General features: G+C 50.3%; 1 protein-coding gene across 1 annotated transcript; it reads right to left on the bottom strand.

The window, feature by feature from the left end:
- Positions 1-201: 201 nt before the first annotated feature.
- Positions 202-27,137, bottom strand: LOC119377999 (tRNA selenocysteine 1-associated protein 1-like). The gene is made up of 10 exons (XM_049411692.1): positions 26,975-27,137; positions 26,694-26,791; positions 26,503-26,602; positions 25,969-26,024; positions 15,752-15,855; positions 13,457-13,604; positions 9,602-9,818; positions 9,257-9,368; positions 662-723; positions 202-308 (listed from the first exon to the last, which is right to left on the bottom strand). The coding sequence occupies exons 1-10, from the start codon at positions 27,002-27,004 to the stop codon at positions 231-233; spliced, it is 1,005 nt and encodes a 334-aa protein (XP_049267649.1). The 5' UTR covers positions 27,005-27,137; the 3' UTR covers positions 202-230.
- Positions 27,138-27,883: the final 746 nt, after the last annotated feature.

Genomic DNA, 27,883 nt, shown 5'->3' with positions numbered 1-27,883 from the left:
TCAGCACCTGTCCCGTCTAGGTCTCTCTCTCTATTTTTTTTTGTCTCTGTTGTTTACGCGCTACACATTTGGGGTCAAGCTTACAGAAATTGTCACAATTCCTTTGTCTGCCTAAGCCAGCACCTTGTACAAACAGAATTTTCAGGTGCCAGAAAAAGTTTTCGAAAAACATGATTATGTAACAAACGAGCAGCAACACAATGGACAAGTACAGCTATTTATTTCAAAAATCATTTGACAGAGACCAAAGGTGGGTCCAGTCCTTCTGTTGGGAGCCACCGACTGCTGTCAAATGCCGAGTACAGGTCCTGCATCAAATGAAAGTAGCACATCAGAGCTAAGATCAACAGCACGACTGCACTGAAAGCTAGCCTCATGCATTTCCAGAAGTGCAACAGTGCACTGAAACTGACACGGTGAATCATCTTTTCTTCTTCTCATGCAGGTCAGCTCATAAGGATGCAATAGAATCATAGCTGAGCTGAAAATAAATATTACGAAGAACTGATTCCAAACAATGTGCTCAGATTCTCTTTCTCTCCTAACCCTATCCACCACAAACACCACCACCAACATATGCATTTTTAAAACTGCCACGAATAGCGTGAAAAAAAAAAAAAAACAAAAAAACATTCTACGAAAACTGGTTTTGGTGGATCACCTCAGATCGAGCCAGGAGGAGTTTGTTGCTGGCCTCCACGTCCGGCATGCCCATGTCGTGGTCTAGAAGAGCCAAGGGGTACAAACAGTATTGCCATCAGTGCATATCAGTAAGCAATCAGAGCAGGTTTGCTTGGAGTGGTAAAAAACTCGTGCACAAAACACACAGCATGACCGATACGAACAGACACCCAACCAGTGCAGTTTAAGCAATATAGTTCACACCAGGGTTCTCCCCAGAATTCTGCAAGGAGTGAGCTGGAGGAGGGGGGCTGAATACAAGCAAACAAATTCTCCCTTCCTTGCTTTTCTTCTCCATTACTTTTTTTTCAACATGAGCATGTGCCATATTAAATGCTACATTAAAGGGCACCTAACCACTCAGAGGCCGAAAGTTAGTTGTGGTGCTGTAGTTGTGCGCGAGTCTGCAACAAACATGTAGTGCCGCAATAGTGGAGTTTGTGGGGATCCGAGGCGCGCCCGAAGCCACTGCGCGGGCATTTCGAATCCTTTCCCTCTCCCGTTCTCCGCGACGGGGTGGCGCCATTTGCGCTCCGCGGCTCGTGGTGGCGCTGCGCGGTCGGAGCCGCGAAATTCGGCGGGACAGACGCGCGTGCAGGCCGGAACGAACTCTCTCTCTCCCGGACGCCGCTGGGTAAGCACGTATTTTCCTTTCCGGTCCAACGTCCCCTTTGGGAATCGCTGGACTGTAGCCTGCCTGGGTGCCTCGGCATCCTTGCAGGCGTGTTTACCTCAGTGTTAGCTCCGGTTCGTACGTGAAGCCAAAGAGCGGTGCCTAGTGCTCGCGCGCGGTCGTACCACGCCGAGTCGCACTTGCCGGAGGCCCACACGTACGGAGATTGCCCTAACCCTCGCGACCAGGCCCAGTGGTCATCGCGAGAGTGCGCAGCATAGCCGCGAGGGACCTTTTCCCGAGCGGCGTGTCAAAGCTCGCCATTGCGAGCTGCGACGTGCTTCGCGGAACCCCTTGGTGTATCGTCCGCGCGGGAGCCCTTTGCTTCCCCGTGCCCGGGAGCGGACGTGTACTGTGTGTTGGGGTGCCGCAGAAGGCAAATAAAGTGTTTGTGTGTATGTTAGCTCGAACACTGTGTTTATGCTGCGCGGCGCTCAACGCCTTTGCTAGCTGAGCGCGTGCGGAGCGGTGCGCTAAACGTAAGCAGGCGACGGTAGACGCGGCCCTGTGGCTCGCTAAGCCTGAACCCGCGGTAGTCTTCGGCTCCGGTGAGCATCGAGGCTACCACACTGGCGCCCAACGCGGTATCAAAGGCTCATTAAGCCTTTGATTAGACTTAGTCGAGTCAGCACGCCTTTGCGTATCAGGCTCGCCGTGTTACCCGCGTTATGTCTGCTAGGCGTGAGTTTTGTCCGCTGTCGTTTTTAGCAGATACCGCTTTGCTCGAAACAGGGCCAGTGCCCCCTTCGAGCAGCATGCGCAACAGGCGCTCCCCGAGAACGCGACGCCGGCCGGTATCCCTTTTGAAACCGCGCCGCTTATCGAGCTCGGAGACAGTTCCCCACCGCTCGAACGCGCCGTTAACGCAGACAGCTTCCTTTGAAGGGTGCACAGACGCTGCTGCAAAATGCCGCCCAAATGATACAGGCGCTCACAGGGGCAGTCCAAACGCTTTCGGCTGTTCCGAAACGCACTCATCCCGCTGTCATGTTGGCCGTTCCGACCTACAGCGGGTACGGTGATCTGCAAAGTGCACGCGATTACCTGGACTCCCTCACACGTTACCAGAGAGCCATGGGTCTGGACGATCAGGAGGTGCTCGGACGCGTCGTCCCGGCTGCACTGACTGACACGGCGGCGAGGTGGTATCGGCTTTCAGGCCACCGAGCAGCAACCCTCGATGAGTTCCGCGCGGCCTTCCTGCGCGAATTCTTACCCGCTGACTACGAGAGTAGGATGCGGCGCGAGCTCGAGCTCCGCACGCAAGCTCCTGATGAGTCGCTTCAGGAGTACGTACGCGCGATGGAAGACCTTTTCTCTATCGCTGAGCCCAGAGCTTCGAACGAGGAACGCGTCGAACGGGTGATAGGCAGGCGCATCCGACCTTTTCGGCGTACCTGCGCGGCAGCCGCTTCCGAGATTTAGAGGAATTGGCCGCCGAGGCGAAGCGCATTCAAGGCGACATTCTCGCCGCGCGCGCCTATCGCCCGCCACCGCCAGCCAGCGTGGCCCTTGAACCGCGCTGCGCGTGGGGAGGGGCCGTGCCCTCCCCAACGGCAACAGCCCGCCGGAGCTGCCTTTGCGGCTCCCGCTAGAAGCGGGCACAGTTGGGAGCTGAGCGATCGCGCTCTAGATCCCTACGCGTACGCGAGGCGCGCAGCAGCCTGTGCTGCACCGCAACTCGACGCGCGCGAGCAGGGACGCTATCCGACCCAGCGCATCGATGAGGGTGACACTCGTCATAACAGATCCTTTGATCAACAGGCGAACCGACCCCTGCCGCTAGAGGCTGCTCCTCCTCGGGAGAGGGGCCGCGACGGCGCATCTTCCCTTTCCCGACGGAATGCGCTGCTTCCGCTGCCGCGAGCGAGGGCACATAGCGAGGGAGTGTCCCGTATCTAGGCCTCCTGTGAGGCAGGGAAACGGGGGCGCGGGTCGTTCGTGAAGGCACGAGCGGCCGAACCCTTGCTTCTCCCCTCCGCGTACCGGGCAAGCAGTCTTGCTGGTGCGCACGCGCCGTTTATTTCGGTCATTATTGCCGGCCGCGAATTTTCGGCGTTGCTAGACACGGGCGCGAGCGCTTCGTTGTTTGGCGAACAGGTTTTGTCCCACTTGCGGAAGCACTCGGTGCGCTTGCGGGACAGCCGAACGACATTCACCCTCGCGAAAGGCGTGGCCCAGTCGGCTGGCGCCGCAAGGTTGACTGTCACATGGGGAGATCGAAGGAGACGCACGCGTTTCGTTCATCTTCCAGGGCTCAGTGTTCCTGTGATTCTCGGTCGGGACTTTCTCCTAAAAACCGGTATCGTTGTGGACATTGCGAATGGCGGCTATCGCGACGGACCTTTTTCCCAGCTCAAGCCGTTCATCAGCCCGCCGGCGTATACAACTGCCTGTGCAGTAGAGGCGTCGGAACCGTGTCGCGTGCAAAGTTCGGGGGCAGGCCCCTGCGCTATGCGCTCGTCGGCTCAAAATCCCCATCGGGATCGAGCGGCACGACACGCAGAGGCTCCGCATCCTTTGACCGCCTGTGCGACTCATTTGGATGATACACAGAAGGCTCGTTTGTCGGCACTGTTACGCGAGTACGACGAGCTCTTCACCGATCAGCCGGGCTGTACTGAGTTGGTGAGCCACGCGATCGAAACTGGCGACGCGCTTCCTTTGAAGTGTAACCCCAGGCCCGTCAGCCTGGCCAAGAGGCAGGTTATTGACGGCTTGCTGGACGATATGCTTTCAGCTGGCATTGTTCGCCGTTCGTCCAGCGCCTGGGCGTCTCCAATTGTGTTGGTGCCTAAGAAAGATGGCAGTCATCGCCTGTGCGTAGACTACCGCCGTCTGAACGGAGTGACTCGTAAGGATGCCTATCCGCTCCCCACGATTAGCTCCATCGTAGGAAACCTCGGCACTGCGCGGTACTTCACCACGTTAGATGCCTCCAAAGGTTACCTACAGGTCCGGATGGATGAGCGTGACCGGTGCAAGACCGCGTTCACCTCCCACAGAGGGTTGTTTGAGTTCACTCGTATGCCCTTTGGTCTTTGTAATGCTCCTGCGACTTTTCAGAGACTCATGGACCGCGTCCTCGGGGAAGCAAAGTGGTCATACTGCATGTGCTACCTCGACGACATCGTGATTTATTCACGAACCTTCGAAGAGCACTTGGCCCATGTTGCCGATGTGCTCGGGAGGGTGAGGGCTGCCGGGATGACGTTAAATCCCGCGAAAGCCCAATTAGCGCAGACTCGAGTTCAGTTACTTGGGTTTACGCTGGGCGAAGGCTCCATTGAGCCAGACCGGGAGAAACTTCGAGCAATCCTCGATTTCCCCGTGCCCAAGGACGTACGCGGCCTGCGCCGCTTTCTTGGAATGGCCAACTTTTACCGGTCGTTCATTCCGTCCTGTGCCCGAGTGCAGGCGCCCTTGACCAAGCTCTTGGGTAAGTCCGTGTGGCGATGGGGACCTGAGCAGCAAGAGGCGTTTTGCCATCTGTCTAGCGCCATTGCGGAGACAGCGCAGCTCAAGCTCCCCGACCTGACCAGACCGTTTGTTGTCCAGACTGACGCGAGTGATCTGGGATTAGGAGCAGTTCTCCTACAGGAATACGATGGCGTGTTGCAGCCGCTGGCCTTTGCCAGCCGCTCGCTGATACCCGCGGAGAAGAATTATTCCGTGACTGAGAGGGAGTGTCTCGCCATCGTGTTTGCACTGCGTAAGTTTGACGTCTACCTGGATGGGACGAAGTTCGTGGTGCAAACAGATCACAGCGCGCTAAGCTGGCTGATGCGGCTCCGTGAGCCTGCGGGCAGGCTGGCGCGCTGGGCTCTTAATACAGCATTATGACTTTTCAGTGCAGTATCGGAAGGGGAGCACTAACGTGGTAGCTGACGCGCTATCCGTGCCCCAGTGTCTACCGGGAGCCTGGATTCGGTGCGACAACCGCTAGCGGTGCCTTTGCGCAAGCAAGCGTCGGGGGCGAAACGGCGGCCGAGCCGCCGAGCGGAGAGAAGGGTGAGTGCGCCGACGAGCGAACCCTTTCCGCGAGCCAGGCAAGCAGCGCGCCGCGACGCGGGCGAGAGGGTGAGCAACACGAAGCGAACCCATGACGCCGACGCAAGCGGCAGCGATGGCTGCAGTCCTGAGTAACGATACCAGGCTCCCCTTTGGGAGAATGGGAATCGCTTTCAGCAGGCAAGAGCTACTGAAGGCCCAGCAAGATGATCCGTTTTGTCGCGAGTTGAGCGACGGTCTCAGGGAGACGGAGCGCCGTGACGCTGCTGGTAGTGCGGCGGGCGCAGGGGGACGGGAACCGGCGTGTGTCGCTGGGTCCCCCGCGGATACATACTTGCTGGACCATGACGGGCTCCTGCTGAAATACATAGCCACCGATGAGGAGTCCGTGGACCCGTTTAAGGTGGTTATGCCCAAAAGTCTGAGAGCCGCACTGTTGCGATCCTCTCACGACGAACCCATGGCCGGTCACCTGAGTGGCTCCAAAGTTTTTGCAAAACTGAGCAAGACTGTGACCTGGCTTGGCATGAAGCGTGACATTTTCCGCTATTGCCGTTCCTGCCATGTCTGTCAAGCGGTGAAATCAAGGGGTGGCAAGCCGCCCGGCCTGATGAAACCGATTGTCAGTGAGCGTCCGTGGCAAGTAGCCACCTGCGATCTAATGGGGCCGTTCCCCAGAAGCAAGCAGGGGTTCATACATCTGATGGTAGTCGTGGATCATTTTTCGAAGTGGGTGGAGTTGTTCCGCTTCGGAAGGTGACAGCGCGAGCGGTGCTGAGAGGCTGCAGGAAGTGTTTTGTCGGTTCGGCTTTCCGGAAAGCTGATACTGACAACGCGTCGTATTTCACCGCTCGGGTGTTTGGTGATACGTGCCGTTCCCTAGGAATTAATCACTGCACCACTTCGCCCTACCATCCCCAGTCCAATTTGACGGAGCGAACCAATCGTACGCTCAAACCGATGTTGGCGGCCTTTGCCGAAAGTCAAAAAGACTGGGCAGACCATTTGAGTGAGCTCGCGTTCGCAATCCGAACCTCCGAGAGTCGCTCTACTGGTTTCTCTCCTGCTTTCCTCAACTTCGGAAGGGAGTTGGCAAATCCGGTGACCAGTGTCATGCAATGCCAGCTCGGAGACGAGGAAGCACCAGCAGACTGTTCTGCTTACGCATCAAAGCTTCGGGACAGGCTTTGTCGAGCTCTCAGTAGAGCAAGGCAGAGTTTGGCATCGGCCAGGGCTGCGCAGAAGGCCCAGTATGACCGGAAACATCGCCATCTTTCATTTAAGGTAGGTGATCTTGTCCTGAAGCGCAACCACGCTCTTAGCGACGCGAGCAAGGGGTTCTCAGCCTCGCTCGCTCCTAAGTGGCTTGGTCCGTACCGAGTGGAGAAAGCTTGGACTCCGCTCGCGTACTTGCTGAAAGATCCCCTTTCGGGAAAACTCAGCCGTGCCCACATCGCAGACCTGAAAGCCTTTGCGTCGAGGTCTGACGAGCTCCGCCAGCGCCCAGTGGCACTGCGCGCAAGCAACGGGGCACACCCGGGACGGCGGACCGCATTCGGACCACGCACCGGTATAATCTGAGGAAGCGGTCACCTTAGTGATTTCGCGCCGGACGGCGGACTTATTTCCGCAACCGAAGGCCCTCACTATCTAGCCTCAGTGCCTAACTTCTTTACGGCCTGTGCTCGCAAAGAAGTCGGCCCCGCCCAGTTTGCTGCTTTTTTGTTTGTTTGAGTGTTCATGTTTACTTGATGTGTTTTTTTCTCGTATTTTTCGCGTATGGAGTGTCATTTTGTTTTGTTTGCTTTTCGCGTGTTTTTTCTTTGCCTGCGGAAGGGGTCGTGCATACTGGTGCTTATGCGGGGGGAGAGGTACGAAGGACGCTACGCGCCTTCCATCGCGTGGCGCGTTGGGAGAAGCCCGTCTTCGGAGCTGTGTGTGTGTGTGTGTGTGTGTACGTGCGTGGTGGATCTGTGCGTGCCCTGGAAGTGTGCGGCGTGGTGACGACACCATAGGAAACCACCTTCACCCTATCGCCGTGGACCCTGGAGGTGTTCGGGAACCCGCTGACGTCAGGCGGACGCCCGGCTGTGTCCTTGTCTCGGCCGTCGTCGAGAAGCCTGCTGCCGTTGCCTCACGGCTGCTGCGCGAGGCTAGCTGACATGGCAGCTGCGCCCGGCTCTCTGCCGACGCCGGGACGCCTTGCACCAATTTGGTTTGGCGTCAGGATTACAGCAGGACCGGCTGTCCCAGCGAGGTCTTTGGTCATCCAGCCTGGAATTCGGGACCTCCGAACCACCACCGAAGCGGCGTTCGTCGGACTCGCGGGTCTGTCGACTAGAGACGAGCCGAAGGTGAGCCCGTTCCGGGCATGCGGACATCAAACAGGCCTCTTGCCTCGCACTCTGGCCACAACATTACGCGCCGCCTCCCCCGCGCCGTGGACGCTCTCCCGTGTGAGCATCACGAACACTCGTCTTAATTTCTTTTACCCCCTTCCGTAGCACCATATTGTATAGTATAGTGTATTTCAAGTGTATTGTGTTATTATTTCTTTTTTTTTCATTTTTTTATTTGTAGAGTAATTAGCAGCAGTTGTGGGCCTGGGCTGAGGTTAGCTGTTGCTCATTGCATAACGCCTTTGCATGCATGGGCGACGACCGGCTGCCTTTGCAGACCGGTATAGGCGCGCCTCGGATCCCCACAAGTTACACGCGTTTTATGATCGAAAAGCAGCCCTCGCACGTTTCTCGCTTTCCTTCACTATGCTCCATTTGTGGGCTCCTCTCTCCTCCTCGTGGGGAGCATGTGTTCTTGAGGGCAGACTAACAGGTTTTCGCTGTTGCTGACATGAGAAGATATGCGTGGTGATGTCACGACCAACTCTGGGTATACCGAAAGAACCGGAGAGAAGCACAGGATTGTCTTTCTTATTTTTTGGTGTCTTTCTTATTTCTTGGCTCGCAGCGCTGCCACGTTTGGCACCGTTGATTGTGACGGCATTCTGAACTCTATGCGAGTGTTTACTTGAAATGATCAAAATATATATATATATATATATATATATATATATATATATATATATATATATATTGAAGGTGGTTTGGGGCCCTTTAAACAATTTCGCATTTTGGATTCATTAACAAAAGAATGCAAGCAGCGTCACAGTCTAGTACAAGCATGTCAGAGCGATTGAAATTTGCATCAGCCAACACTTCCAACGCACGTGGTCACAGTAACGAATCACAGAGCTGGTTTTCCACGTTTGCTTGTTCTCTCACTTTTAGTGTTGCACGTTAAAAGTGCGGTGCTGCCACTACATGAGCTATGACAATGCCAAGACTGCCAAATTTCATCAGCAGGAAACTTCCTGAAGGCCAATTTTCCACCCAAGAGCTGACTAGACATCACACCAGAAAAGTGAGATTTAGTGAACTCTACTTAAAATTACTTTTTAATATTTTCCCAAGTAATAATCACAATGACTATAGTAATAAACATCCACCGAGAGTAGCAGGAATGGAAAAAGTGAATCAATGACAGAAACTTTAAAGTTTGTTCTGAAACATCTGAGACAACAGACCCTTTTTATAATCCGCAAGTGCGCTTCCCTGGCCTGCATATTTGCCCAACTAATGGCGGCACCTGTCTTGCTCAGAATGGAGACAAGGTCCTAGTTGCATATGCTGGGGCTTGTCTATTATGCGTGTTTATGTCAAGAGAGCCGAGTCTACATTTTCCACGTCGTAGCGTAAGCGAAATTCACGTGATCACGCTGTTTGCAGTAAGTGACTAGCCGCCATTAGTTGGGCAAACTGCATAGCAGGAAAGCTAGCTTTACAATTGAGAAAAGGGTGTACTGTACTAAGAAGTTATGCCCGACAAGCTCACCTTCGACTTCGTTGTCCGACTCTGGTGCTGGGGGCGCCGTTTGAGGCAAAGGTGGGTTCGGGCCGTGGGGCACTGCCGCAGCAGCAGTCGCAGCATCCTCGTAACCAGTGTGCTGCACAAGGACATCACAGCTACTATGCCAGAGGCAATGCTAACTTGCTTCTACTGCATTATTACGTTACTCGTTCCTCTAACGATGACCAAAAGCAGTGTATAAAGAAAGAATGCTGCAATCTTGACAATTCATTTATATTTTTTTGTACCTTGAACAATTCACGATAATGAACTGATATTGATACTGGGCCCTTAGGGTAAATAAACCAAATGAAATGAAAAAAGTCTCACAGCGACAGCTGATGGATCGGTGTGCTGTGGATACTCTGGCTGCTGTCCATAGTAGCCTGGGTAGCCCTGATAGCCCTGGTATCCAGCGTAGTACTGCTGATAGCCCTGCCAGGGGTTGTAGTAGTTCTGGTAGTTGTAGCCGTAGTTGCCGTAATACTGCTGGTAAGTCTGCTGACCCGGTGGTGTAGCCATGCTCACCGTAGTTGGGACGTTGCTTCTGCCGGAAAAACAAACCAGAGGAGAGAGAGGGGATAGCACAACCTTAAAAACTGCCAGTTGCTCTCAAGAATAAAGCAAGATGAAAAAATAAAAATCAGACGTGGAGAAAACCTGACAGTCACAACTGTCTGGTTAGTGTGGTTAATGAGAGCTAACAGACAATAATGCCAAGGAAAGTATAGGGGATGTTTTTAGTAATAAATGTAAGGTAATTGTGAAGAACGAAAAGTGGACGAAAAGATAGCTTGCCGCGGGCAGGGACCGAACTTGCGACCTTCGAATAACGCGTCCGATGCTCTACCAACTGAGCTACCGCGGCGGCCATCCCCCCGTCCACTTTATAGGGTATATGTGTGCATTTAAACGTGGGAGCGTCAGTCAGCGCCGCCAGTAGCCATGACGGCGAGTGTGGAACACTCTTTTTCTGCCTTGTTGGCGTCACGTAGCACGTGAACTTATTAAGGCTTTACATTTTGTGCATGAAGAGGGCGAGATAGCGTTCATACATAATCATACAAGATGAGAATACTTTCCCCCAGGAACGATGTATTGCTGCTTAGAGTGCCACTTAGAGTGCCACCCTGTATTGCTGCTTAGTGTGCCACAAGCAAAACTGTAACGTAATCATTTCAGGGCGAGAGCCTCAAATGGCTCATGACAAAGGTCCCTCAGCAAAAAGCTGGTGCGTGGTACAAAAGGCCACATGACCACCTGAGCATTCACTTTATCTTTGCAGTGATCGTGTGACTAAAAAAATTTAACAAGCGGTGTTCATGCGATATGAAGTACACAGTAAAACAGCCAAACCATATGGCTTTTGCCTTCAAGTTATGTTAGGCAAATGCATAAGGGACCCTAGGAGTTTTTTCTTTCTATGTGCATCGTGGCGGCACAGATGAACCTAATCGACCCTTCTTTTCAGTGTTAGTACATTTCCAACACATAGTCAACAAGCCCACATTGAAACATTTTTCAAAGAAAAATAAGAAAGAATGTAGAAGAAAAAAAAAAAAGAGGACTGGGCCCTCAAGTTCATCCCATGTTTTTACAACCAAGGAAGCAACCTTCCAAAGGTAAAAAAAAAAAAAAAAAAAAAAACACAGTAAGGATGGTAGCCAGGAAAACACGTTAAGCAAGCTTATACCCTAACCAAAGAACAAGCTCTTCAATAGTAACTATAAATCGCTGCCGCATCCCACCTACTAAAAGAACCACAATAGAGAAGACATTCTTAAAAAAAAATACGATTATTATTTACACAAAAAAAAAAGAAATATTGTCAAAGTGAGAAGACTAATCAGCAAGATGGTGGAGACAAGCTTTGTATGCAATGAGGAGGAGAAGGTTAGGACATGAGACATTCAATGTTGCATGCAATGAAACTAAGCCCTACCTTGCCCCTAAGCCTCCTAAAATTTGCATTCAAAGCTTCATATGAAAAGCGGAAGCCTAGCATGACAGCAATCTTTTTAACTGACAAACTTAAACACATAAGCTAAATGTGAAGACGAGAGAAGGGGAATGGACCTGTTGGTTCCATTAGATTGGTGGAACTCATTCTCTGCGGGAACAACTATTTAGGCAACAGTTTCGAGATCCAGTCTGCACCACCACTAAGGATAACCATCACAAAAATAAGGAAGGTGTGCTGTTCTGTTTTACGGCTTTTGTGATGTGACCATGGAACCACAAGACCATAAAAACCCATACTTTTAATTCAAAATGAACAAGAAAAATGCTGCCTATTGTTACCATTAGCCAATTCAACATCTTCTGAATGATAAAAGCCTTTAGCAATGTCAAATTAGCACCCCTGTCCTGTTTGAACCAACTTCACCACAAGCCTGCCAATTTCCTTATCCCATCGCACTACCTTATCCTCAGCTAGCCTTAACTGCTTTTGTACCCCTTTCCTTGGTGCGTTTTTTTCTTACTTTAGTTAGTCTGACAAACAACCAGTTACTCATACTATTTATTTTACATAACTTAGCTAGCTTAATTTCATCTCTCTCTTTGAACTAACAATTTTTAACGATCAGATTCTGCCCTCTAAACAAGATTACTGTCACCTTGCCTCTTAATGCTGTCTAAAATTTTGTGTCATCACTATTTAGGTTAAAGGGACACTAAAGGCAAATAACAATTTATGTCAGAGTGAAAGCCCAATGTATGACAACTTCTAAAACGGCAAATATATCAACAGCAGTGCCCTACTTACCGAGAAATTAAGCTAAATGTATCACATGAGCGCCACGAGTGGGGACATTTTCGAAGTATCCCGATGACGTAGGGAAGTCGGCCTACAATAAATCACTAGTATCAAACTGCAGCAGTAAAAAAAAGAACATTCCGAGCAACAAAAGACGTAATAAAATGCTGTTTGTTCGTTTCCGCTTGATTCATGAAAACAAAACCTCCGTGGCGTTGCCATGGGGAACGGCGCGCGTGGTTCAAACATGGTTCAAAGGTTCCGTTTTCGCCGAACTGTGCCTCGCCCGTCTCAGTGGTAGTTTCGGGATCGCGTATGCCAGTGCGTGTTTTGCGCGCTCGTGAAAGTCGCTCTGACAGAAAGTTCGACAAAATGCCGCATGCGTGGTGATATTGCCGGATGCCCGAATGGTGCCAAACGCCAGTGCTGCGCAAGGAAAACCGGTTGGCTTTTCACTGGGTGCCGCGGAATGAACCCTACGCTCGAAGTGGCTTAATGTCATGCCATTGCGCCAGTGTGCTAAACAGTAACCTCTGCGTGTGTGCTCGCTGCACTTGTTCGAGGATTACGAGACCAACCGCAACTTGGTGACGGCTTTGAATGTGCCCATCCGAGCAAGTCTTTGCCGCAGCGCCCCGTTGTTGCTACTGTGGGTCCCGCTACTTCCGCTCGGCTGCTGCTAGTGTCGGCGGCCGCGCAGTAAAAGCGGGCAACGTTGGGCACGGCAGCAGTGAGTATGAGAGTCGTATTTTCAGGCGGGAGATTTGAAGCGCGCTAACGCGATGCGGACACTAAAAACGTGATTTATTTCAAAATAAGCACTTCTTGGCACAAAAGCAGCACTACGAGGTTCTGGACCGCTATTTCAACAATCAACGTCGACTTAATATTTGCCTTTAGTGTCCCTTTAACTGCCATGCAATATGTAACTCGCTGAGCAGTCAATTTGTACAGCCACTATGCTCAGAGTGACAGTACTGCCACATTAGTACAAGCAAAAACTCACTTTTACTTCAAAGTTTACCAGTTCATGCAACATTTCACTGTGATCCCATTCATGCACTTATTCATTTTATATTATTATTATTATTCTAGCACCTTAATATGTGCCAATCACACATGGGAATGTTAAACAGGTGCCAGAGGTGTTACAACTTTTGTTTTTCCTTTTTCCATTTCAAAGTGGCAGTACATGCAGTGACCAAGAGTCATGGCATGAAAATTACGTTTGGCACACATATACAGCATCATCTTTCCCTTTCCATTCTCATTTCCACTTATGCATGCACTTGCTGCAGTGCTTGGCAAACCTGAGCTCTGTGTAAGCGGGACAACATGATGATGATGATGATGATAACAATGATGACCCCAGACAATGCCCTTCCAAGCAAAAGAAGGAGCAAAGGTGTGGAAGGGCTGGTGGCTACCTTTTGGGGGTGGCACTGCTAACGCGCAATGCCTTGCCGCCCAGCCCCTCGAAGCCGTTCATGATCTCAAGTGCCTGCTGGTGCTCCTCTTGGTTGCCGAAGCGTACAAAGCCATAGCCCCGGCTCTTGCCACTCTCGTCCAGCACCACTGAAACAACACACCGCGCCCGGACCACACCGGCCACAGACAAGCTTGCACCCACTCACACCTGCTGCTTCTCCAGGGGCCTGACCAGCAAAAGGTGGCAGCCTCACACAAACTACACAAGGGGGGGTGCCTTACAACAGTACTGTCCCCACACCACAAGCAAATTCTGCGTTGGCCCAAAGCAATGTCAATGCTAGGATAAAGGCAGAACCGTTACAATTACTGCAGCCAAAGGTATCGGATTCCACCAACATGAAGCACCATGCTGCAGATCTTCGTTGTTACGCTGACACCAACTAGCTACCTTTCTATGCCATCCGTGTTCACAGCTGTATGTATGCCATTGATCAAGAATCGCATGATATATCTGCATAACAGTTACCAAGCACATGTACTACTGGGAAGACACCTGGCAAGTAGCCAATTCATCAGCAACAATCTGCTATCATGTATACACCGAACCATCTGATTTAACAGAGCTACTCCAGGAGATCCCCAAAGTCAATTAAAGTTCCACACTACAAGTTTGGAGTTTTTAACAAACGAAAACTGTAGAAAAGAAGAAGGGATGACAAAATATGCAAAAGCTAAACAAAGAAAGATATTTAATTCTGACGGATCAATGCAATTTTAGTTTTTGCGCACAGGAATTAGAATCTTAATGCTCCACTATCAACAGTAGCCTGCCTGTCATCCAAATCCTATTTGACCCTTTGCAAACGGGCCACAGGTTTGGTCATAGGGTCACAGTACCTAAATGTGGCAAAGGTCCCTTTACTGCTGCTAATGTTGTCCAACTAAATTCACCGCACCAACATGCCCAGCTAACACACCACACTAGGCCTTTTGCAGCCTGAAACGGGCCAAAAGAGAGCCATGGCTCTATGTTCACCCCCCTTTATGTGCGTCTGTCGGGGTCCACCTTACTGGTAAGTGCCCATGGAGAAAGAAAGAAAATGCACACACGCGAGGCTTCGCAGCCATTGAAATTCCCACAGAAAAAAAGTACTGAATGTTGAAAGGCATACATGTCGTCAGCGTCCACAGTCATCCCGTCACCACGACACCTGAAGCCGCCACAATCAATTAGCATTAGTAAGCACATGTGCAGAACAGCCTCTACGAAATAATACGAGCAGCTCTTGCAGCAGTAACCAAACGAGAAATTCACACGATTTACAACGATCAAGGTGCTTACTATCGGCAGCTGTGGAATCCAGGGTTGCATCAAGCATGCTGTAAAGAACATTTATTTGTTCACATAAGTTAGCAGGGTGTCAAATGCAAGAAAATATTCTGGCTCACACACTGCACCTACGCAGGTACCACACACTATACAGTGAATGGCAAAACTCGCACCAACAAATCTGGAAAGCAAAATAGCGGTTGCCACGAGTACACGAGTTAAATGTGGAAAGCAAAATAGCGGTTGCCACGAGTACACGAGTTAACTGCTGTTCAGCTATGAATGTATGTGCTGACCCATACTCACACTTTCATACTTTGAACCACCATAAGATATTGGCCTACAGCTAAGGAACATTACTTTTGTCTGAATTCATTAAAAACGAGAAGTATTATATGCCCCTGAAGCAGCCTTGGGAAAAAGAAAAACACATGGATAATAATATAAGTACAGTTTTCTCATTAGCTTTAACCCTTAGCGGTCCACTGTCAGCCTCTGCCTGACAACACAATGCGGCCATAGTGGTTCCACGTCAGAGGCTGTCCGACAAGGGCGTTAGGAGTTCTATTTCGTGGGTTTTCTCTCTGCCATATGCGCGCTTTCTCCCCATACATGATGCACCATGTTTTGTCGATGTTTACTTTTTTTTTTCACACAAGGGTGCAGCACAATATTCGGCTCCTCAAACCTTCTAGATATCCCACCCCCCACCCAGGATTTTGATACAAAACTTGCTTATCTTTGGGAACCTTTTTTTTTCGTAACAGTAGGTAAATGCTGTACAATTTTAGACATTCGGCTGTACTAAGGAATTTTTATTACAACTTTATGACTAAGAATGGTGCATTTGTGATTGCACCCCGAAATAATTCAGGATTGCCAAACAGCAGGTAGAAGAATCCTTCAAACATAAGGCATGTTACAACATTCATCTATGCTTTCACGATGAATGTCGACTTACCCTTTGCTGCTTTCACCGATGGAAACCTTGAATGAAATGCTGTGTAGAGGCCCAGGTCATCAACCTCCGGAGTCAAGTTTCCAATAAAGGCAGAATGCTCAATTCTGGAAACAGATGCAGCAGGAGAACACTGATGTTTTATCAATGAAACTGAATATTCCATGAGTTCATAAAATGTGTAACTTGTAACACCTGCTTTAACTCGTAAGGTTTTTCAGGGTGTCTACCGAGTTGACTTTTCTAAATTCCCTGAGTTTTCCAGGTTTTCCCTGAGTGTTTTTGCTAAAATTCCCTGAGTGAAGCAGAACTTTGTTTTATGTCAAGATGGGTAGAGACCATATCGCTCGGTGATGTCACTCTCTAATACGCACGTTAGAAAATAAAAACGACTTAATCCCATTTGAATAGTACATAGAACAGTTAAACCTCAATATAGCGAAGTTGGTAAAAGCGGCAACTCACTTCGTTATATCGAAACTTCGTTAAACTGAAATTTGACCTTTCATGCAAGGCATAGTTACTGAAGGATTAATCGTAAACTGAAAATGCCACAAGAATGCTCAACTAATATGGCAACATGAAAAAACTTTTTTTTATTTTTTGCGTGAAAAAAAAAATCAATTTTGTTGAGCCTGAAGTGCAGCAATCACAGTTAAATGCCTTGCCGAGTGTCACATGTATATATACGAAACAAATGCGGGTTTAATATACTGTGGAATTGCGCTTGTTCTGCTGCTGCGGGTTGTTGTCAAATCCTCGCGCGTTGCCCAGAGCAATGCAACGCCTTTGCTACCATGTTGCCCAGCCGAACCATTTGCTCTCCACGAATGCAAAACATCGAAAACCATCCCACGTTAGAAAAAAAGAGTCACAGTTTCACCGCGAGAGCAAAACAGTAAATCCGATAGCAACAAAGAGGAATTTTATATGAATGTAGGCTGGCAGCTCGCTCCTTCAGAAAATGCAGCCGCTGCACTGAGAGGCTGAAGCCCTTAAAAAGGCTGAAGCCCCCGCTCAGCAGTGCATTTTGGTGGGTCACGCCTATTTAGAACAGCCCAGAGGGGATTATGGCGGTGTGTAAGAAGCCTTCGTTGTAAATGTGCATAGGGAAGCAGGAAAAGGTAGAGTGATGAGAGAGGTAGAGAGCAGGGACAAGATTCTCTTTACCCCTTTTGGGTAGTGGCAGGCAAAGCAACCTGAAAAAGGGGGCCAACTCAACAGGCAGCCTGACAAAGGAGGTGGACGACAGGCACTGAAGGGAGGGGGCGGGGGCTGGCTTAAGGGGGGGGATCGCCGCTACGCCCCCCCCCCCTTGGATCCGCCACTGCTATGGCTTCAACGGAAGTTTTGCAATTAGAGCACAATACCTGCAAAGGTATGAGCCGTCTGCTGATCCCCACTAAAGATACCGCGGCACACGCGACCACGCCCGCTGCTACAAAGTACGCACTTCCTGTCGGACTCACGCAGCCCCCTCCCCCCCCCCCCCCCCCCAACCCGCCGGCTCCTATCTCCATGTGCTCATCACGCGAACGAGACGGTCGGCTCGTTTCATCTCTGCTTAAGCCCCGTTCGTCGGCAGCGCTCGCGCGCTTTCACTCGCGCATGGAGCATACGACGCGCGGGGTGATGTAATCGCGATTTGGACTTGATAAGGAAGATCATGGCGAAGGCATAAAATTCGCGTCGGAGTGTCTATACAATTGCTATCGCAAAAAAAGAAACCAATATAGCTGCGGGCTAAGATCTCATGAAAGCACGGTAACAGCCTGAATTACGGCACATCCGATTATGGTGGAAACGTTACTGTTTTCCGACATTGCGCGCCGAATCGAGCCAATGGGACCCGTGCTGGAGTCGCGAATTTCGGTCGCCGCTATGCCTTGGCTCTGAAAAGTTTTGTAATTCGGCTTTGTAGCAAACATCCACGTGATGTGGCTGGTAATTGCGAGCTGCAGCCCCCCCAAAATATCGGTCGACTGCCTAAAACTTGTTTCAGCATGTGCCCTCATCGGGAAAAAAAGAAAAAAAAAAGCTTTCACTTGCTGTGAGTTACGCTAGCTCTTGTCTGGAAATTTATTCTATTCTTCACGGAGTCCTAAATAGCATCTTTGAAGCTCGGTATCCGAGCGAGTGAGCGCTCCGATAACAGCCAACAAGCGTCGTCTTTTTTCTCGCTGATCGGGATGGCTTGCCAGATACCAGCCTTGTCGAAGACATCCGCTTCCTGAACTATCGCGATCGCTTGCTAGATAACTCAAGCTCGTTACATCTACTGCTACCGCTTCTACAACTAATCATGCTTGTTACTTGACACGCGGCGATAACAAAAACGCCATATCGGGCGCTAACGTACAGCACGCGCGAGAAAGAATACAGAACTACACCGCGTAGTCACACAACACCCTGACAACATTGCGCGATACAATGTGTCGTGGTTCATGGTTCCTGCATGCCGCGCATTAGCCTGATTCTCTCCCACTCCACCGCTCCGAAGGCGATGACAGCATCGAGGTGCGCCACTTCCCCGCAGCTGCAGCGGCCGTTTGATTAGAAAAATGCGTTCACAAAATATCGAGCCAGGGCTACCGCGACTTTCGTTGCCTTTCAATAAAGTTACTGTGAATTTTCCCTGATGGGAGCACAATTTCCCTGAGTTTTCCCTGAGAATTTCCAGACTACCCAAAATCCCTGAGAATTCCCGGTTTTCCCGGTTTTCCCGGTCGGTAGACACCCTGGTTTTTGTATTTATGAAAGTGAAAGGGCCCTTGGACCGCTCAACTTCAAGATTTCTTCAGTAAAAATGCGAATGCATTTGATGACAGATCAGGTAAGGGCAAATAAGCGAGAAAGCTACTTTAGTCTCTCTATGACATGAGGCTACATTCTTTGCTGCATACTCACATAAGCCTTGTCTACAGATCAGTAATGTCTTTTTTAGTCTATTTTAAAAGTGTCTTAGGGCCCCAAGCCCCAAAATAGTGGACTGCATGCATATGTGCTGTCTACAGATAAAAACTTCAGTTGCCGACAACATTCTGCTGGCTTGAAATAAAACATCACACATCATAACAGCCTTCTCGTTCTGTGGTGCATCTTTCGGCAAAGGCATGTTTCACTTGGCGCATTCTCAACTCGTCCATTCATGAGGCTGGGATAATTACCTTGTGAGTGCTTTTGAATAAATATCAACAAATGCTTTTCTGCTGTATGTTTAAAGTGGTACTGACACCAACTTTCGAAGCTGAGTTTACTCTTGTCATACAAGTCTCCTGTACACAGAGACATCTCTGACCAAGTGTGAAGTTTAGAAAATGCTGATAACGTAATTTGACACTGAAGTGAATTTTCACATAGCAAACCTACTGACATCAACACTCGAACGACGTCGAGCTAGAAAATTCTGGCGACTTCACGCTGCAGTATGGCTAGTTGTGATTACATCAGGTGCAAAAACATACAAAATGGCCGCTCACACGTGCCTTTCTCATTCCTCACCATCGAGTCACCATAGTTTAGTGACAAGCGAGCGAGCAAAGTCGAACTTCTGCTCTATTGCCATGTGTGCACGCAAGTACACAGTCTAAAGTGATCACAAGGTAAGGGGATCGTTTTATTAAAGATGATATTCTTTCTTGGGATACTTGAAGGCAGAAATTTTGGTCTGTCTGTCTATCACACGATTCAGCCACCCGGCCAAAGTTTAAGCAATTGCTGAACGCCCAGCCATCTTGAACTGGTAGCTGCGTTCATACTTGTGAATACTGTCGATCAAAAAGCAATTATTATGCATATCTGCGAGTATTAGGTGGTCAGTGGCGTAGCCAGAATTTGGGGGGGGGGGGGGGGCTGGCAAGTCAGCAGATTACACATACACACACACACACACTCCCGAGAGCCAAGGAGTTGAGCAGTCCCGCAGAGTGCTGGCGAGCCTTGCATCGGTTGGGATTGCAGAGCAGTCTTTTCCCGGGAGTCTAGTTTCGCCACCTATGCAGGTGGCATTCTCAGTATACACTGGCAACAAATAAGCGGAGATCGACCAGTGTCACATACGTCCTTGTAAACTTCTGGCTGGGGGCTGCAGTTGTTGCTGCAAGCCGATGGCTTAAGATAAATGAACCATGGTCACGGGAGTTTTCTTTTGTCCCACTTTCGATTCCGAGCCAACGTCGTCACATCGTTTAGGTCAAAGCTATGTCCTGTGCAGGGGTCTGCATGGGTGCTGTTGCGACTTGGCGTGACCAGTGTGGACACGAGGGGGCATTGTGCCCGGAGCAGTCAGCAGGACAAATTGATGGAAGAAAATACTCTATGCACAAGTACAGTAGAACCTCGTTGATACGTTTCCGGAAAAAAAAAAACGCGGAAAATAAACGTACGATCCGGGAAAACGTACGATCCGAATCCAGTAAAAATTGAGGCTGACAAGCCCATATTGAGGTGCAAGGGCAAAAAACATTTATTTCTCAAAAAAAAAAGGGGGGCCATGAGGCGATGCGAAGCAGCGTTGCGGCATGTAGAGCCCGCGTTTCAGAGGGGGTGTGGAGAGAGGGAAAAGGGAGAGAGGGAGTAGAAAGAGGGAGGGGAGACGGAGAGGAGGTGTGTGGAGAGGGCTTGCACATGCGCAGTAAGGGTGGTCACGCTGCACACCACAACCGCCACCACCACTGGATTGAACTCCGCTATAAGATGCTTCATATCTAAAACATGGAGGGACTCTTCGATTTTCAAACTCCTGGCATCTCGCTGGCAGCCAGAGGTCAGCCAGCTAGTTCCGGTCCTGACCTAAAGTAATGTCGTGGTCACGTGCATTGAAATCCCGAGACAACCCGAATATCGCAAAATCAAACTCTGGGACAACCAGCGTAAACGTAAAGAAACGCTACCGCCGTGTCAGCATGCGAAACATTGCGCCGCATGAGCGTCGGTTCTTTGTGCATTGCCGCTTGGAAATATGGGGCTAGGTTTGCCGAAGAGCAGAAGTGATATTTTCGAGCATACGCATTTGGGATGCGATCACGTACGTTCGCAAGATCACACGTGACTTGCCCCGTCCGTGAAGAAAACTGCCGCCCCGCTAAAGGCTTAACAAGCTCAACTCTTCGCAGTGCATGTAACAATCGCGGTACAGCACGATATGCGAAATCTCGCGAAAGTGATAAGCGTCCCCGAAAGCGACAGCTGTTCGCGGCTATCGCATACTACGTCGCACACTAGCGCTGATCAGTTTGCGTTCTGTCTTAACTTGAGACATGCGCTGGTATGTTCGCCACCACTCGTAATCGCACCATCTCGCACGGCGGAACGGGCTTTAAAAGATAACGCCCGGCGTAATGGCAACCGAAGGTGACGTCCCCAAGCGTCCGCACTGCGATCTGTCGAGTCCTCAAAAAGATGGCGGCGAGCGCGCATCGTCTCGTTTTGGCGTCTGATAACCAGAAACCTCCCAGATATCTTCCAGCACAAGTCTTTTCTGGCAGCTTCTGACGGCCCGCTGGTAGACAGAATTGCCCAGCCAGCAACCCAAAAACGAATGCGCTCCGGGAGAAAAGTGTGGGGAAAATTATCGGCCATATTTACTGGGCACAATGGCGGCGTTGCTATGGTTACGGGTCGCGGCGATGCGGCGGCAGCATGTGGGTTTCCGCGGCAAACCGTTTGAAGATTTTGCCGGCCAGCGTCGCCGCCTACCTTCGGGTCGGTGTGTGGTTGACAGAGCGCGGCGATCGAGCAATTCGGAGAAGACACGGAGGGGACGATCGAGCAATTCGGAAGAGACGCCGAGGAGACAGTTGAGCAAAGCAGAGAAAGCGCGGAGGGGTAAAGGCATGCCGCCGACGCCGCGCGGCGACTGTCTGCCACTTCGCGCTTCACAAGTGCGAAAGAGGGCTCTTTTTGCACGCCTGAATGGGAGTTTCTGACTACAAAACGTATGATACGACCGCAGTTTTCCGCGGTGCTGAACGTTGCTGCCGAATAATCGTATTTTCCGGGAACGTATTAACCGGAACGTATTACACACAGCTGTATTGGGTTATTTTTAATTTTCGCGATTTCGAGCGTAGGAGCCGGGAAATCGTACAGCGGGAACGTATCAACGAGGTTCTACTCGTTCGATCTCAGTGAACAGGCACCAGCGCTCTTCAGTGCACCGGATTAAATAACATGGTTGGGGTTCACCTCCTCTTTCTCTCAATGCGGTGGCCGCGATTCCACCAATCCTGCAGCACCGGTAAGTGCATAATGAAAAGCCCATCTGAACCTCAAAAATCAATGTCCAGTTGACAACGTAGCGCTTTGAGGCTGAAGACTGACACCTCAGATGATCCTTTTTGGGGAATTGGCGGCTTGTTGACCCCACTTAGTCGCACCTGGACTGGATGAGGCCAGAATGGTGAGAGGATCTGCACGGTATTGGAGAGACGACACCACAGGTGCACGGAACGCTACTGTTTATCTCTTCCATCCCGCTCAGAAATGTTGTTTCCAACCACTGAGAAGCGTGGGAGAACGGCGACTGGCGTCGACGGTCGAGGCTGCCAAGGCAATGGCATAACAGTGTATATGAGGCGAAACGTCCATGTCATTTTGTTAATAATTGTTTTGTTAAATCGGGGTGGACCTTCTACAACCATGAATTCACCCATCTTTTGGAACATTTTTGCGTCTAAAGAGATGTATGCATCCTGCATCTGCGATTTTCTCATGGAAACTGAGTGATGTCTTCGTTCCCAGCCCATGTGGCACACAGTCATTTCATCGCTTTATAGCTCTGACACAAGGGCACTCTAAAGTCCTTTACGTAAGGGGACATCTTCCGGAAAGGCGTTCATATGCAGTGTGTGGGGATCCAAGGTGCGCCCGAAGTAACTACGCGGGCATTTCGCCGTTCCGCGAATCCTTTCCCTCTCCCGTTCTCCCGCGACGGCAAGTGGCGTCATCTTGCGCTACGCGCTGGCTCTCGTGGTGGCGCTGCACGCGCACGGTCTCTGAGCCGCGAGATTCGGCGTGACTGACGCGCGTGCACGCCGGGACGAGCTCTCTCTCCTCGGACGCCGCTGGGTAAGCACGCGTTTCCTTTTGGTCCGACGTCCCCTTTGGGAATTGCCGGACTGTAGCCTGCCTGGGTGCCTCGGCATCCTTCCAGGCGTGTTTACCTCAGTGTTAGCTCCGGTTCGTATGTTAAGCCAAAGAGCGGTGCCTAGTGCTCGTGTGCGGTCGTACCACGCCGAGCTGCACTTGCCGGAGGCCCACGCGCACAGAGATTGCCCTAGCTCTCGCGACCAGGCCCAGTGGTCACTGCGAGAGTGCGCAGCATAGCCGCAAGGGACCTTTTCCTGAGCGGCATGTCAAAGCTCGCCATTGCCAGCTGCGACGTGCTCGCGGTCCCCCTTGGTGTATCGTCCGCGTGGGAAGCCCTTTGCTTCCCCGTGCCCCGGAAGCGGACGCTGTACTGTGTGTGTGCAGGGGTGCCGCAGAAGGCAAATAAAGTGTTTGTGTGTGTGTTATCTCGAACACTGTGTTTATGCCGCGCGGCGCTCGACACCTTTGCTAGCTGAGCGCGCGAGGAGCGGTGCGCTAAACGTAAGCAGGCGACGGTAGACGCGGCCCTGTGGCTCGCTAAGCCTGAACCCGCGGTAGTCTTCGACTCCAGTGAGCATCGAGGCTACCACAAGTGACACATGATAAAGGGGTATCTCCCTCCCGGCAATGTTCCTTTCTCGGAAAGCAGATCCCGCATCCACCTTTCGAACGTAAAGTGTGCTTGGCTCTCGCACACAGCGTGCACAGCTCAACAATGCAGCCTTTTAACGAAGGTTCTGTGGGTGCCGCCTAATCCCTCTGTGATGTAATTATGACTAACCTCCCGAAAATACACTGCCGAGGCAGTGACATCACCCTCTGTGTGCCCGCATCAAGTTGCTAGTGCCGACATGTTGAATCCCGGCAGTGTCATTTTCTTTGTGAATAGTGCAGTGCATTGTAGTCTGCACAGTGGGCGCCGTCAACAAAAGCCCCAACTACAACAGCGTGGTTTTTTAAATGTTTTCTCTCCTGCTGATTTAAGCAGCGCCTCTTTTAGATGCGAAGCAGCTTATGGTCGACCCTACCTCCCTCCCTCACTCCGCCGTCCACGCTAGTACCGCCTCTCTGTGCTGCGCATGCGCCAGGCACAGTTGTGGTGCATGCGACAGCGGAGTGAGGGAGGGAGGTAGGGTGCCTGGCTGTGCCTGGCTCTGTTCCCATGCGCCGGTTTAGCTCGAGGTTTCGGTGCCACCCGCTTTAGGCGCCACGGTAGCTCAACGGTATAAAATGGCCTGCGCCCGCTCCACTCTTCATTCTCTCCAGTGACATGATGAACAACAACACCACCGGCAACGCCAATGCCAATGCAAATGCAAAGGCTGCAGAGGATGAGAAGAGGGCTTGAGCCACTGCCGCAAAATGGCAGCGGCGGCAAGCCGATCCCGAACTCCGGGCTAGAGAAGTGGAAGCGCGCCGTAAACGCCGGCAAGAAGCTACGGATACAATGAGGGCTCGGGAAGCCGAAGCGAGACGTCATGACGAACGATTCGAATCCGCAAACGGAAACTCTAACGGAAGCTCTTACTGAACTCCATGTCGCCCCCTCGACTGCTTCGCATGATCCTCATGGTTCCCTCACGAGGACATGTGCTGGATTTTTTTTTTCTTTTCTCTCACTTTCTTTTTCTGTGGCGCTCACTTGAGAAACTAATTAGGGAGCTAATCGCGGAGGCCACGAACCACCTAAGGAACCTAGTGCAGTGTCATGTGCTACCGACGGAACTTTTCTGCAAGTTGTCCCTTCAGAGCAACGAAATGGGCTTACTCTGAAGTACTGTACTTTTTGCCCACGCATGAGGTGCATTAATTAAAAAGACCAAGAAGTCTGTCGAAAACGACTACCCGCTGTCCGTACAGGGGCAAGAGAACGAAACGTCCCTGCAGCCAGCTGTCAAATATGACCACCCCCTCTTTGGGCCCTCCGCTAGCTGGATATGATCCTTTCACGTTCAAGACGTCCCCGCCGCAACGCTGCATTCACAATACCGTCTCTATAGCTTAATCATGAGCTTCCAGCTAGTCAACAATAATATGGCTCAGCATGGGAGAGCGGAGCTCGTGTCAACGCGTCACAATGGCAATCCATAGAGCTGTGCCTCTGCTTGCATGCTTGCAGGGAATTTTTGACGGTCATGCGCTGCGCAGCCAGTTACAGGACTGCCACGGGCGCAGTGAGGACAGCCAGTCAAATCAGCAATGTTCGCACCAAAATATCTTTTCGACCATGGAAAGCAATTCTAGAAAAAATCTGGGATGACTTCAGGCGCAGGTGGCTGTTTTGGTCGGCGGTACACGACAGTACGAAAAAATTTCGTGGGGAGAGGGGGGGCTGCTGCCCGGTCAGCCAACCCCTGGCTATGCCACTGTAGGCGGTGTGTTCCTTTACTAGAAAATACATAGATACGTAATTCTAAAAACCCTAGTGTTTCTTAGGCTGCACTGAAAATGCAATGCTATGCACGAAAAAGTCCTCTGCCGATGATATGATGTTGCCACCTGGCAGTGGCCCTGGGAACAGCATCACGGGTGGCCGCGGATGAGACCAGGATTCATGTAGTACGGCCAGCAGAAGACTATAATCTTTTGACAACATTTGCAGCGAAGCATGCAGATACACGGCCAATTTTTTTCAATTGGTTGCCATGGTACCGACATTGTGCCCCCTGAAATCTTGCACTTGTAGAACGGGAGATAATAGTTCCATATATTCCCGGTGCTCAAACAATCATGGGTCGATTGCGTGCGACACAGGCGAGGCAGCAACTGTACGCTGACCAAGAGCAGACAAAATTTCATTGCTTGCCACATGGGTGCGTGGGATGGAGTGGCTGTGGAAACATCACGATATCTTGAGCAAGCACATCACAAGAACACGATGTGTCTACACTGTCGTGATGTCAGGACATAGTACAGAACCAAAACTAGCTTTTAAGAAACATGTTGCAATTTTTTCAAGCGCACTCAAGCTTACTCTTACATTTTCTAGGCTCTTGAGGGTTTGGCCTTTCTTTTGACACAAAAGACTGACAAAGGAAAAATCGTGTGTCAGTACCGCTTTAAAATCTTTATAGAATGAACAATGCGGAATTACTTTTAGAACAGCATACACAAGGAACCAAGATACTCACTGCTGTTGCGCAGCGTCTTTGCTGTGACAAGCGTGGTTCAGTTTAAACTTTTTGCTCTGCAAAAGTGGACAGCAAAAACAAAAAAGAATTTCAAATCAATATTTGTTTCAACGTTAGCACCTGAAACAATACATATATTTCAACACTGTCAAAGATCAATCCAAGTCCTGCTACAGATTGTAAGCCTGGTACAATATACTCTTCACAATTTGACCTACTTCAAGTGGAGATTCCACAGCATCAGTACAAACCGCATGCCGTACTTAGTTTGATAAAGAAAATTTGAACAAGTGAGCCCGCTGGGTGCGATTACATTACACCCCCTCTTCTCTTGCGAGGCTACTGCTTGCAGGCGCACTTTTTTATACGTCTCGCAAGAGAAACCGAGGCTTGTTACCTGCACTGCAATAACGCAAGGGAGCTTGACACGTAAGCTTTTCTTAAATTTAACATCTTCGCAATTGCGTCAAGAAACTTGCTGGCGTACAGCGAGCGCACACATATATTTCACGCAGTTGAGAAAGCAACTCTTACAGGATTGGAGCCAGGTATCGGCTTGCCGTCGCACTTGAGAAGTATCCTCTGCGCCGTGTGTTCGTCAATGAACTCGAGGAAGCCGTAGCCCAACGGGAGTCTGCGAATGAGTGAAAACAAGCACAAGCAAGACGTTGAGCCCCTCGAGTAGGCCCGGTGCGTAGGGGGTTGGGTTGAGTGGGGCCACTTACCCGGTTAACTTATTCGTGATGATTTTCGTGGACAAGCAAGTTTCCCCCATCACGGCGAAGGCTTGCTTCAAGAATGCCTCATCCATGTAAGGCTCAATCTGGCGAGAATATAGCAGCGCGACTCCTAGACCCCTCCTTAACCGGCAAATCGTACCAATCTCGCGAAATGGCAAGCTCACGCTCAACCGCAGGCTAATCCCCGTTCCCATTTCGCACGCTAAGCCTAGTTACGGCGTTACTCCGCCACTTAAATATGGAAGCGAAGACAAAAATCAACTTACATCACCAATCCACAGCGTCCCTTTAGACATAATGATTTCCTTGTGTCGCTGATCCTGCAGCCATTAACAACAAACGCCTTACTTTTATTATATTACGTTAATTACGTGCCCGTTTCGCGCACTTCGGAAAATAAACAGCGTGGAAAAACAATGTTGCCCGATGAGCGTGACTGTTGTGGCTGTCTCAACTGTCCTTAAAATGACTAAAGAAAAATAAAGAATGCAAGAATGCTAAAAAGTTACTCCCGACAATTAAGTTATGAATTTCGTTGACAATAACACTAATATTTTTACTTACACTAGTTTCAAACAAATATTTTCTAGATATATGGCAGTTGAGTTGAAGAGTACGATAAAACACGAACAAATAAGCAAATAAGCATCATATGTTTATGTAAATAATAATGTAGCTATGAATACAGTAGTGGTCATCCCCAGGCCATTTGTATCCACGTTTATGAGTGGAAAAAAACAGCGCTAAAATGACGTGACAAGAAAGGACCACGACGGTCCTTTCTCGTCCAGTCTTTCTAGCGCTGTTTTTTCCAGTCGTAATCATGAACCATGCAACCAGCCCAAATGCGTACATTACTACCGTATCCACGTGTTATGATCTTCGCGGCCTTGGCGCGAGATAATCCCCGACACTTATCATAAAGGTGACGTTCCGTCTTCGCCGCTCGCGATTGGTCGAGGCTCCCACAAACGTCACGAACGGAGGAGGTGCGCCCGAGCGTCGACCAATCGTGCGCGGCGAAGACGAACGTTCTATTACAGAACGCGTAGAAGATCACACCCATGAGGCGATATGCACGTGTGAACAGTCGCGCGGTGACATCACAACGCTCTTCCTAAAAGCGCCGACTTCGCATGGCCCGACCAAAAAGGAAACGTAGGGCCAAACAGCCT

This window comes from Rhipicephalus sanguineus, unplaced genomic scaffold (assembly GCF_013339695.2).
Source record: "Rhipicephalus sanguineus isolate Rsan-2018 unplaced genomic scaffold, BIME_Rsan_1.4 Seq654, whole genome shotgun sequence".
NCBI lineage: Eukaryota > Metazoa > Arthropoda > Arachnida > Ixodida > Ixodidae > Rhipicephalus > Rhipicephalus sanguineus.
Note: the sequence above shows the minus strand (reverse complement) of the source record. Positions and strands in the feature narration are given on the sequence as shown.